This window comes from Equus przewalskii, chromosome 3 (assembly GCF_037783145.1).
Source record: "Equus przewalskii isolate Varuska chromosome 3, EquPr2, whole genome shotgun sequence".
Taxonomy (NCBI): Eukaryota; Metazoa; Chordata; class Mammalia; order Perissodactyla; family Equidae; genus Equus; species Equus przewalskii.
In genome coordinates this window covers 102,512,354-102,525,466 of record NC_091833.1, presented here as the reverse complement: position 1 = coordinate 102,525,466, position 13,113 = coordinate 102,512,354, and the positions used below count along the sequence as shown (strand labels likewise).

At 36.9% G+C, this 13,113-nt stretch overlaps 1 protein-coding gene across 4 annotated transcripts in view; it reads right to left on the bottom strand.

The window, feature by feature from the left end:
• Positions 1–13,113, bottom strand: part of KCNIP4 (potassium voltage-gated channel interacting protein 4) — a 1,058,546-nt gene that overhangs the window by 829,159 nt on the left and 216,274 nt on the right. Inside the window, exon 1 of one of the 4 annotated variants that reach the window (XM_070613076.1) lies at positions 5,248–5,867. The exons of the other annotated variants lie outside the window; for them this stretch is intronic. Coding sequence (XP_070469177.1) covers positions 5,248–5,335 — 88 coding nt within the window. The 5' untranslated portion in view covers positions 5,336–5,867. Of the gene's footprint in view, positions 1–5,247; positions 5,868–13,113 lie in introns of those variants that run through there. 4 annotated transcript variants of the gene reach the window in all.

Sequence of the window (13,113 nt, the reverse complement as noted above, 5' to 3'; positions counted from 1 at the left end):
CCTACTTAGAGAAATTTTCCCACTGGCTTCTAGGATGGGGTCAGCCAATGGAAGCACTAGTAAAAAATGAGAAGGTGGAAGGAAAGAGAGGTCAGCAATTTTTTTTTTTCCTGAGCTCCGTTCCTATCAGGTCTCCATGGGTTGGCTGTGTCCCTGGACTAAAGGCCATGTTACCTGTCAAGCGGCTTCAGAAATGGCTCCCATCCCATGCTTCTTCAGTGGTCTGCTGTTACCAGCTTCAGAGCATTTATCACTCCTTCTTGATTTCCTTACACCCTGCCCACATAGATAGTCCCTTTTTAAAATTCTTTTCCTGAGTGCGAGGTCTTTTCCTGCCTGGAACATAACTGATACATATCATAATCAATGTACAATATCCTCGACAGTCTTGTCCTGTATTACGAAACTTCAGTATTTCTTCAAGTGCTTAAATAAAGCACTGATGTGTAATTGTTGAAGTTTCCGGTAAGGTAGCTCTGATTGCCTTAACAGGGGCAAATGCTGCTCCTTTTACGAATGTTAGATCTCTCTTTAGATGGCATGGAACATATTGATTAATTTTGTCAATCAGTCAACAAATGAGTTTCAAGAGTTTAACATGTCTGAAGCTGTGAGATTAGATCACCTACTACTTTGAAGTTCTCACAATGACAAAATAACAGTCTTCTCTTTGGAAGAGTCTTTCAGTCCTATGATTCTACCTAATATACTAACTATGTGGTAATAAAATACAAGGTGATTAAACATTAACATGCAGATTTCCTTCTGAAATGTAGTGGCAATCAATAACCTGCCTATGTCCTTCAACTCAGGGATCCTCTAACCAGATTTGGCAGCAATGGCAGAATTTGAAGAGATTAGGCAAGATCCTGAATCCCTCAAAATATCCCTTCACTCCTGATCAAAAAGTTAAACTCATGTTTGAGGACAAAATAATTCTCCTGATAAAGTTTAAAATATAAATTCTGTGGGGAAAAGCAACACAATGACATATATTTCTTGGCAGTCAAGTATAAACACCATCATCCTTCTTTTCTTTCTTCTTACCCAAGGGCAGGCTGCAATAGAAGGAAGTGCACAAGAAAACTGAGTATAGCATGGTGCTATTTTATGTACATTTCAATAAAGCACATTTTACCCAATGTTATAAGAAATATAGTCTCACATTATCAGCAAAATTTGAATGAATGACAAAATAAAAATTTAATCAAGAATAGCATAATTTCAGAGCTGGAAGGCCAATGGATAAAAACTGTTTATTCAATTGTCACATGTCAGGGACACATGAACTGGGAAATAGAAACAACTGTCATCTTTTACCAGGACTAAACTTGAGTTTTGTGAGTTTTTAATTATGTGAGGTCTTCAGAAACACATTCTTTGCATTAGATTTGTCTGCCCTGTGTTCAAATGTGGCAGGGATGGGGGACAGAAGAGGAGGTCAGATGGGATTGAAAATGTGGTCTTGTGATTCGTAACCAGGAAGGAAAAAGAAGTGGACAGAAAAGGAAGTGCAAGTAGCTAGAAACAAGCTTTGTTAATTCCCTGATTTTGCTGAGGGTCATCTTTTATTTTCTCTTCACACTTTAAAAATACAACATAAAAATATCTAAATCTTTATATCACTAGCCTTGTGAGTGGCTTGATCCAGAATAACTTCAACATGCTAAGGCTAAAAGCAAACTGAAAGCAAACTTGTGAAACAAATTCATGATCTCTTTCTCTCTGTCTCCTTTAATCTAAAGTTCTCTATTCGATGGAATGATAAATGCTTACTTCATGCTTTTAATAACATAATTTCATTAAATTTGAAATACTTTAAGGCATTTGATAAACAGCAGTTCACTGCTTAACCTCATGTTTTGGTTTAAATTGCTTTTGTTTCCCTTAGGCAGAGAGTTGAACTTCGCCACACCTGTAGCTTGCAGCCTTGAAGCCGGAAACAGAGCTCCAGGCAACATCCACCGCAGACATATGTTGGAGGAATACTTGCTAATAGGAAAATGTGTTCAGGTCTTGATTTTTCAAGAAAACGATGTACTGAGAATTGATAATTGTCCAAACAACCTCCAAATATGTACCATAAATCATTCCGATACTACATTTCACACATGAAATAGTCCAAAATTTAATATCTGTAATATCATTCACCCTTTCTTAATGGGTCAGCACTTATATGACAGGGTGCCCTACAGGTTCCTCTGGTACACAAACTGCTCATCAATAGAATAAGTTTCATATTACTACCGTCATATTTCAATCTTCATCACTCATCTCCAATTATTTAGATGTACAAGAATATATTGGTTACCATGAGCCCCTTCTAGAACTGAATATGATAAGGTACATGAAGATGCAGGTCTCAGTTGAGAAGGGATTAGAATAACTGATCCTGTACTGCACCACACTACACTGAACATGGTAGCCATTAACTTTAATGTTTGAATATGGATTTCTGGAATTTATTATGTAGGACAAAGGATCTTTAAAAATGCTTACATTTTCATGATAAATAAAGCAAATAAATGTGTTTGTAAAATCCGCTCTTTGAAAAGCAGTTTGCCACGATAAAAATATGCAAAAAGTTTCTGATACAATGAAAGCATCTTATTTTATCTGCACAAATCTTTACCATTGAATTTGCACTCTCTAACATAAAGGTTATTTTAGAAAAATCATTAATTAAATTATTTATTTATAAGTAACCCTAGACACTGACAAAACTTACATGAAAAGCTCTCAGAAAAAGAAACTGCTTTCCTCTATCTTGTAATAACACTAGTAAGACATACCAAAGGAGAGTTTGTACCCATGGAAATTTCCTTGCACTTCAAATTTTTTATGTTTGTGTAAAGGCATGGGCATTTTGGGATCAAATGAAAGGCAACTGCCAACAATACAGATTATGAATTTCAGAATTAGCCTGTTTTCAAATGCAAAAGAAAATCATCATTTCCTCAGATCACATCTTTAATTGAAAAAGTGATGCTAAGTGTTTGTTGGTATACGAAAAGACCAAAAACCATCCAAGGCATATTCATGTTTTAAATTTTTGATAACTACAAACATATATGCTGATTGTTCAGGATACAATTAGCAACCGCTTGCATATCCAATGTTCAAGCAAATTTTTTAAACTATTTCAACTCTGCTTCCTACTTCTTCATTAATTACTAGCTAAGGGATTTGAAAGTGCCCTAATGAATTTTACATGAGATTCTGCAATATGGACAGTGTATATTATCACAGCATCTAGTAAATGCATAAATTGGCTTTTCCAAGTTGCATTTTGAGCAGTTGTAAAGATTCCGGCTGGATTTTACAACATTTAATATTAGAAACCGAGCTGGAAAGAATTTTTACAAGAAACAAGTTGCTGTAATCACATTTCTCAGGTCATAAATCTACCTTACTACTTTATAACAATCTGTCCTATTTCTCAAACTTCTTATTTTTTTCCCTCCTGTGGTTTAAAAAGAAGAGAAGGAATTCCACCTATATTGATTTCTAAATATACCTTAAATAATGCTTAAAATATTGCTGCTATCCTAGCTATCCATGAATTTTACGTTATAAATTACCATCCAGTCATTAGATACCCACTGCATTTTGGATGTAATACTTATGGTTTATGACTTCACAACTATTTACCATCTTCATAAAATTCTTTGAAATCAGAAGTTTAAGAAAACTATACACAAAGAGATTGGGCAAAAAAGGCAGAGCACTATAAGAAACAAGGAGAACCTTAAAATTCCATATCAAGGAGAAAAATACAGACTACCATGGGAACCTCATGGAAAGCGTTCCTTCATTAAATATTTCTCTAATTTCATAGCAAGATAAAAGATCACACATCGAGCACTGTCCAATGAGACATGATATCACAAATGGCACACAGTCCTTAACTGAATGTTTAAGGCAAATATCATATTGATATTATTGATCACATTGATATGATAAAGCAAAGTTGTATTGATGGGACTAAGTATTTGTAATAGGAATGTACAGACAGGGTGGAAAACAACAGAGCTCCAAGTTAACAAAAGTCAGGTACAGACTCTCAATGATTATTCTTAGAAGCATCAGAAGTCACCACAATTTGTACTACTTACAGATTAGCATCTGATCATAATGCTATCAATATTTATTAGTACTTAATAATGTTCTCAGAAATCATGTGATTTTCACATTCTCTGCAAATTGTTTATCTTAATCAGCTTGTCAACATAGTCATATTTGCAACTCTGTTATTAACCATAAAGAGTTTACTTCCTAGAGAAAATATTGCTCCAGTTCACCTCTCAACCTTGCATCACAGTCTATAGGTTTCTTAACTAACTCTTCTTTCTCATTATTTAGATTAAAGAAGACAAATATAAGTTGAAAAAATACAGCTAACAACAGTTCTTCACGGCCAGAATCAAAGTGTAGTATTATATCAACCAAGCTTTGCCTCTCAGAAGTTTGATGGTCCATTAAAAATATCTATTATCAGAGTCAAAGTAGTTTTGGTCCCACCTGTCACTATCTTAATGATGGCATTGCCTAGGAATTTCATGGGCAGCAAAACTGCTAGTTTCGGCTCATAATTTTACAACATATTAAAAATATTTTGTTGCTATCAACACCTAAATTTAAATAGAGCTTCTATTTCAATCGTGCAAATTTTTAAACATTGAAATCCACTGCAAGGAAACAAATATTAAACCTCTCTTGAACATTTTACTGTTCTGTTGTTTTCACATTTTGCAAGGAATTCAGAAATCCACAAGAAATCTCCTTAACTCTTTCACTGCCAAGCTTTATGATCAAATGCTAGAAATAATCTGTGGATTATAATGATCAAAGAGTTCTAGAGAATGTCTAAATACCTTCAGGAAGAACAGCTGTGGGATTTTCCAGTAAACTGCAGCAAGCAGGAGAGAGGGAAAAACCCCTTGCACAATCATGCATTTTTTAAAAAATCTTTCTACTCTGCAGACACTGCTTCCTTAGACTGAGGCACATTTAACAACAGTACTGCCAAAAAGACATAAAAGACACATCCAGAGAATCCAGTTCTACCCCAAAATTAGAGCTGCTCTGAATACATTTTTAGAAACGTGAACCTCAGCAAGCACTCACAATTGTATTTTATTGACAACATTAAAAATAAACACAACACAGAAATAGTGAGCCTTTCCTACTCGTTTCAACTTCGTTACCATGCTCTACCAGCCTCTATTAAAAAAAAAAAGTCATTACCTGTATGAAGAGAACCTGTTAATAGTCTGAGAAGATACTGGGCAAATTTCAATATTTCACGTTTACACCGTTTTCTACAGCCACTCATCTTAAGCAACAAGGTATTCCTCTGAGGAGAGCCAGAAGTCTTTGCCAATAAAAAAAAAAAAGACAGTCTCTGAGGGGAAACTTCTGTCTCAGTTTATGTCACAGGCTGCCTTACAACTCCTGTGGAATTAGCTGTTAGTGCCTGAATCAGAAATTCCCCTAAAAAGCTAGAGAAGCCGGATACAGACAGAACAGTAACTGGGCGGTGAGAAAGGGTTGCTTCTCAGTATGGTCACCAAGTTCTTCTGTGGCAACAGATAGGCTGCCGGTTCACACTTGTAGTAACCCACTGTGGTTCAGCTCAGCATCCCTCTCCAGGAGCAATCGCAACCTCACAGACCATTCAGACGGAGGCGGGGCCTGCGATGCCAGCTCATCAATGAATCAGCATGTAAGCAGGTGAGGGGACAGATGACAGGTCACTGGGGCTGAAACCCTTTGGATACCAATAATTTGGAGACTGCTAATGCAATCAAGCCTGCTGAAGAGGCATCTCAGGGTCCAAGGCTGTACAAAACGATTCTCCAAAATATGGGAAGGAGGAAAGCATGCTGCTCAAGGTCAGACACCAGACAATTCCCTGATACAGTGTTAATCAGATTCAGAACGCCTAAATGGGGAAAATTGACCCTGATTCTAAACAAACAGAGTTGAATATTTACCACCAAATGGAGGCAATGCTGTTTTGTCACAGATAAATATATTCCACTTCATGGGCACAGAGGTGGAAAATAAGCTGTTCCCTACATTTGGCTGTGCTTTCTACTGTTTAGGCTCAGGCATATGGAAATTAGGAAAAAATCATTGTCTCTTTTAAAATACAGTAGCCTGGAAACCACAGCTCTTAAGCCCCTATAATTTGCCTCCAGGCAACCAAGGTACAAAACTAATTCACTGCATTATCCTAAGAGAAATAACTGCCTCAGTTTCTTCACATTTCTAAAAGGCAAAACGCAACTTGCTAGCTCCCTACAATTGACTTATTTTAAGTTAACAGTGAGAACAATTGAGAGAGTTTGCAATTTTCACAAAGGACTCTGCTGTGAAAGACAGTGTTATAGAGGTAGGCAGTTGCTATGAAAGCCAGAAAACTATAGGCTTGCCTTTTCTGAAGCTGTATATTTTTTGTTTTTTTTCATTCTTGAGTGCCTTGGGCAGTTTCTAGGGTTTGTCCACACTCTAATTTATACTCCCAGGGTGTTAATTTGTTTTCGCTCGTTTTGTATAAATACAAATATTATTTCCACAATATTTAGTATATATTGGATGTGTATCCTCCATATTTTAAATACCTAGACAGGTCTTTTTTTTTTTTTTCCTGACAGTTGTAATAATTCTAGTTGAAACTAATATTTCCTAACAATACTACAAATGAAGTGATGTTCTTTTACAGTAAAGAAAGAAGCACCCCTGGAATCAGACTTACACAGATTGAGCGGTAACTCAGTCTCGTCTATAACTCTCCCACATTCCCACCAGACTCAGTGGTATAATCATTTGACTGGGATAATGAAGTATGCTTTCCAAGAATTTTCAGAACTTTAGGTTAAAGTGTCTGAGATAAAAACAGATTCACACACAAAGGTTAGCAACACACTTTTTTGAAGTTCTTGCTCCCACACATTTGCCATGAGTGATGGCGTCCTAAGTTTGAAATAGGCAAAAGAAATACACTATTGTAGATCTATAGTTGGATCAATCATTTTAATGCCTTTCTCACCTACAAAATGGGGATGAGAATATTCTGTTCACTCTTTCGAGAAAGAAATAAGCTACAGTATGGATGACGTTAAGCACAGCACTTTCATTCATTCATGTAAATTATGTGTCCAGCCGTTGTAACGTTCCATTCATGGTTCTAGGTGCTGGTGAGACAGCAGTAATGAAGAAATGCAAAGCCTCTGTGTTCAAGGAGCTTACACTTCGGTGTAGAAAACAACAAATTAACAAAGAAAAATTAGGAAATATCACATACGAGTAAGTGCTATGGAGACTATTAAAACCAGGTTGATAGAATAGAAAGTGAGTAGGCTGAGTGGTCAGGGAAGACATCTCTTTGAAAAGACAGTTAAGCTGGGATGTAAATTACAGGAAGGAGACAACCATCAACCATGAGATATTTAGGGGAAAGTGCATGTCAAATTGATTGAAAAGCTCATGCAAAGATCCCAGCTGGGAATGAGCGTGGCATCCTCAAGGAACGGAAAGAAGGGTGTGGCTGCTGAAGCATACGCAGCCAGGAGAGACTTACAGATGATTCCATGGAGGAAGATGGAGGCTCCCAGCCAGGGCCTTCTAGTATGCAGAGCCTTATAGCCAGGGTATGGAATTTGGATTTAGTCTACGTGTGCTGGAAAGTCACTCTAGGGAACAGGAAAATTATATGACCTGTCTACTACGTACAGGATAAAATGTAGGAGAGCAAAAGTGGAAGAAGGAACACCTATGAGGGGCAACACAGTAGTCTAGATAAAAAATGCTGGTGGCATGCCCTGGAATGGAAACAAGAGCTAGCTGGTTTCTGGATATATTTTGAAATGGAATTATTAGGGTTGGGAATGCAGAGAAGGGAAGAATTAAGGATGATTTTGTTTGCAGCTTGAAAAATTAAATGGATTAATTTAATGAGCTGATGAAATAGAAACACTATGGGTAGGTTACAAGAGTTAAAAAAATCAAAAGTTCTACTTTGGACACATTAGAATTGAGATATCTTTAATGTACTCAGAATTTAAAACGTATTTTTAAATCAATCTAGTCATTTAAAAATATCTTTTTAAAAGGAGGACATCACTATAGAATCTGAAGATATCAAAGGATAATAGGAGAATACTACATACAACTCTACATACAACTCTATAATATCTATAGAGTTTATAAATTTGACAACTTAGAAGAAACGGACCAATTCTGAAAAAGAAAAGAAAAACGAAAACTAAAATAATCTACTAAACATGAAATAAGTGATTTTAACAGCCCTATAATTGTTAAGTGAACTAAATTTACAATTTAAAGACTCCCCCAAAAATAAATCTTCAGGCCACATGGTTTCATTGGGGAATTCTACCAAGTGTGTAAAGATGAATTAACACCAATTTTTCACAATCTCTTCAAGAAAAAAAGGAGGTAGTATTTCCTAACTCATTTAATGATTCTAGTATTACACTGATAAAGACAATACCAAAAAACCCAATAAACAAACCGCAGACAAATATCTCTTATTAATATAGACTCAAAAATCCTTAAGAAAACATTATTAAAGAAAATTCAGCTATATATAAAAAGAATTATGTTCCACAGCCAAGTGAGGTTCAGTCTAAGGATGTAAGGCTGGCTCAATATTGAAAACTCAACCAAAGTAATCCACCATATTCACAGACTAAAGAGAAAGAATCACATAATCATATCAATTGATTCAGAAAAAGCATACTACAGTTTCAACACCACCCATGCTAAAAAAAAATCTCAAAGGAATAGGAGTGGAAGGCAACTTCCTCAAGTACAGTACAGTATAGTATAGCCAGTATGATAAGTTAAGAAAAGGAAATTAAACACACAAAAATTGTAAAGCAAGAAAATCATTCTATTTTTGGAAGACATGATTGTCTATGTAGAAAATCCCAAGAAACCTACAAAAGCTCCTAGAATTAATCAGTGAGTTCAGCAAGGTCACAGGATACTAGCTAAACATTCAATTGTACTACTAAGAAATCAATTACACTAGCAATAAACATATGGACACTGAAATTTAAAATATAATAGCATTTACAATTGCCCCCAAAAATGAATATTTAGGTGTAAATCTAACAAAACATGTACCAAATTTATATGCCGAAAATTACAAGAATGCTGATGAAAGAGACAAAAGAAGATTTAGATAAATGGAGAGACATGGTATGTTCATGTATCGAAAGATGTAACACAGTAAAGATGTCAATTCTCCACAAATTGATACACAGGTTTAACACAATTCCAATCAAAATCTAACTATAAAAGTTTAAGAAAAAAAATAGGAGAAAATCTTAAAGATCTTGGGCTAAGATTTCTTAGACTTGACCACAAAAGTATTACTTATAAAGTAGAAATTGATAAGTTGGATGTCATCAAATTTAAAAACTTTCACTCATCAAAGGCCCTGTTAAGAGGATGAAAAGACAATCTACAGAGTGTGAGAAAATGTTTGCAAACTACATATCTGAAGAAGGACTAATATCTAGAATATAAAGAACTTCCATATCTCAACAGTAAAAAGCACACAATCCAATTAGAACATGAACAAAAGACATGAAGAGACATTTCACTGAAAAAAAGTCATACAGATGGCAAATAAGCACATGCGGAGATGTTCAATATCGTTAGTCATTATTGAAATGCAAAATAAAACTACAACGAGGCATCATTAAACATCTATCCAAATGGCTAACATGAGAAAATAGTGGTAAGACCAAAGGCTGGTGAGGATGCAGAGAAACCAGAACTTTCTTACATGGCTGGTGTACATGTACAATGATATAGCTGCTCTGAAAAAGTCTGGCAGTTTTTAAAACTCCTGAGCATACAACAACTATATAACCCAGCAATTGCACTCCTAAGCACTTATCCCAGAGAAATGAAAATATATGTCCAGGCAAAACCTTTACATAAATGCTTATAGCATTCTTGCTTGTAATAGCCCCAAAGTGGAAACAATCCAGATGCCCTTCAAAGGGTGAATGGTTAAACAAACTGTGGTATCTCCATAACGTGAAATACTACACAGCAATAAAAAGGGATAAACTACTAATATACACAATTTGGATGACTCTCAAGGGAACTATGCTGAGCGGAAAAAGCCAGTCTCAAATGTTACACACTACATGATTCCATTTGTCTAAGAATCTTTTTTTTTAAAGATTTCATTTTTCTTTTTTCTTCCCAAAACCCCCCAGTACATAGTTGTGTATTATTAGTTGTGGGTCCTTCTACTTGTGGCATGTGGGATGCTGCCTCAGCATGGCTTGACGAGCGGTACCACGTCTGCACCCAGGATGCAACCAGCGAAACCCTGGGCTGCGGAAGCAGAGCGCAGGAACGTAACCACTCGGGCCACGGGGCCGGCCACTGTCTAAGATTCTTGAAATGACAAAATTATAAAAAGTGTACAGATTAGTGAATGCCAAAAATTAAGAAAAGGGTAGGGGCAGAGGGAAGTGGATGTAGCTGTAAAAGTGCAAAATGATGGATTCTTGTGGTCACGGAATGTTCTGCATGCTGATTGTATCAATGTCAATACCCTAGATATATCCTACTAAAGTTTTACAAACTGTTACCATTGGGGAAACTGAGTACTTTACCAGGGAATCTCTTTGTATCATTTCTTAAAACTGCATGTGAATCTACGATTATCTCAAAATAAAAAGTTTACTTAAAAATTAAATAAGTAAAATTTTAAAAACACCTTTTTAGCACCTACTGTATGCTACTGTTTTAGGTTCTGAATATATACAAGTGAACCAAACAGAGAAAACCAATGATTCGTGGAGCATATATTATAATGGAAAGAGACAATAGAATGGGGCGAGGAGAACTGAATATGCTGGATGGGGGAGGGCAGGGTTGTAGAAGTAAAATGGGGTGATCAGAAAAGTCCTCACTGAAGAGACATTTGAGCAAAGATTTGAAGGAGGTGCAAGAGTGAGCCATGTGGACATTTAAAGCACACATCTGGGTACCTTCTTGGTACATGCATCTTTCTGTAGCCTCTGAACAGTCAGTCAATACTCTACAAATCATTCTGTTGGGGAACTTTCTTGAAATCAGCCCTTTGTAAAGGCTCATTTTTTTTTTTTTTTTAAGGAAGACTAGCCCTGTGCTAACATCCACTGCCAATCTTCCTCTTTCTGCTGAGGAAAACTGGCCCTGAGCTAACATCCGTGTCCACCTTCCTCTACTCTTTATATGTGGGACGCCTGCCACAGCATGGCTTGCCAAGCGGTGCCATGTCCACACCTGGGATCTGAACCGGTGAACTACAGGCCGCTGAAGCGGAACATGAGAACTTAACCCCTGAGCCACAGGGCTGGCCCCTAAAGGCTCATTTTTGATGTCGAAACCCAGAGCACCAATCTGACCAATCTTTTCTCTAGGGAAAGCAATGACAAATCACCAATTTCGTTGGGGAACCCATTGCCTGTATAGTCTTATTGCTGGAGATGTGTAGGGAAAATATTGTTACTCAATGCTATCCTCAGGAAAACACAAAACGTAATTAGGAAGATAAATACAAAACGTCTAAAATGTCACAGAGCATTAGAAAATAAAAAACAAAAATGCTCTTAATTGTCAGCTAATTTGGATTAATATAACCATTATCCTCAATAGTATCAATAACCAACTTTGCATGTTCAAAAATAACAGAAGTCCTTATGTTTCAGAAATGCTTGAGCAAAGCCACTGCCATTCACAGAGAAATGTGAGTAAATTGTAAAACAGCTCACGAAGGCTTAAGTGTTTCCGAGATGAACAAACTATTTAGTCCCTTTAGCACGTGGTACAGAGGCTACTAACATTTTTTGCAGTAATGTTACAGCTAAATTTAACTTAAAGGCAAAGTGGCACACCATGTGGTAAGAACCAAAGGTGCCATAATGAGAGACGATTCCACAGGTAACCACTGGTCTTGTTAAGCAAGTTACAGAGGAACGTGGATGTGCAGGCTCATTTCAAGATGTATTTCTCCTAATTGAATGTCGGAAGGAAAGAATGTTTTTTCTGACAAGCTCTTTTGAGAAGTCCAAGTCCAAGTAAAGCAAGTCTTAAATACACTTGGATCCCCCTCATTGCTCCTTAAAATGGAAAAATAAACACCATCAACTGATTAAGGGAAGAAGGTTGGCTTCCCTTCAAGGAAGAAAGGACCCAGTGATTCTCGAGAAGACTCTTGCCACAAAAGAGTTTTCCCCCAAATACTGCTCCTCTCAATGCATCTTGGTGAATTATGTGTGTCTCAGTGGGAAGAGACATTGTGATGCTTTTCAAATTGTCACAAGTTGCAAAATTAAACATGTGCAGCTTAAAAATAGCTCACCATGGGGCTGCAGAGAGAAGCAGAGCAGAGCCTCGCGGCAAAGTCACAGGCTTTGAAAGTGGGTCTTGATAAAATATGAGACTAGCTTGTGTCCATTAGAGAGGAATGTCCCAATGCCAGGTCCATTATTATTCCAGAAACATCACTCTTCACCTACTTCAATGAATAAAGAGCATGCCAACACGCTAATAACTTTTGCATCAACTCTGGAAACAGCTTTGGAATACAGAGCAAGTCCAAATCAAACCTACTGGCAGGAGAAGTGTCCCTTTCAGGTGCCTAGGTATAAATCAACCAAAATACATCTGATTGGTATTCTAGGTAATACATAGATAATGCAATTATTCAGGGTTTCGATCATAATTTAATGTCATACAATGAGACAAACTATTGATAGATATGAGAATATTGGCATTAAGGAGGTCAGGTTTTTGTTGTTTTTTTTTTAAAGATTGGCACCTGAGCTAACAACTGTTGCCAATCTTCTTTTTTTTTTTTTCCTTCCTCTTCTTCTCCCCAAAGCCCCCCAGTACATAGTTGTATATTCCAGTTGTAAGTGCCTCTGGTTGCGCCATGTGGGACACCCCCTCTGCATGGCCCAATGAGCGGTGCCACATCCACCCCCAGGATCCGAACCGGTGAAACCCTGGGCTGCCAAAGCAGAGGCTGCAAACTTAACCACTCGGCCACAGGGCCGGACCCCAAGGAGGTAA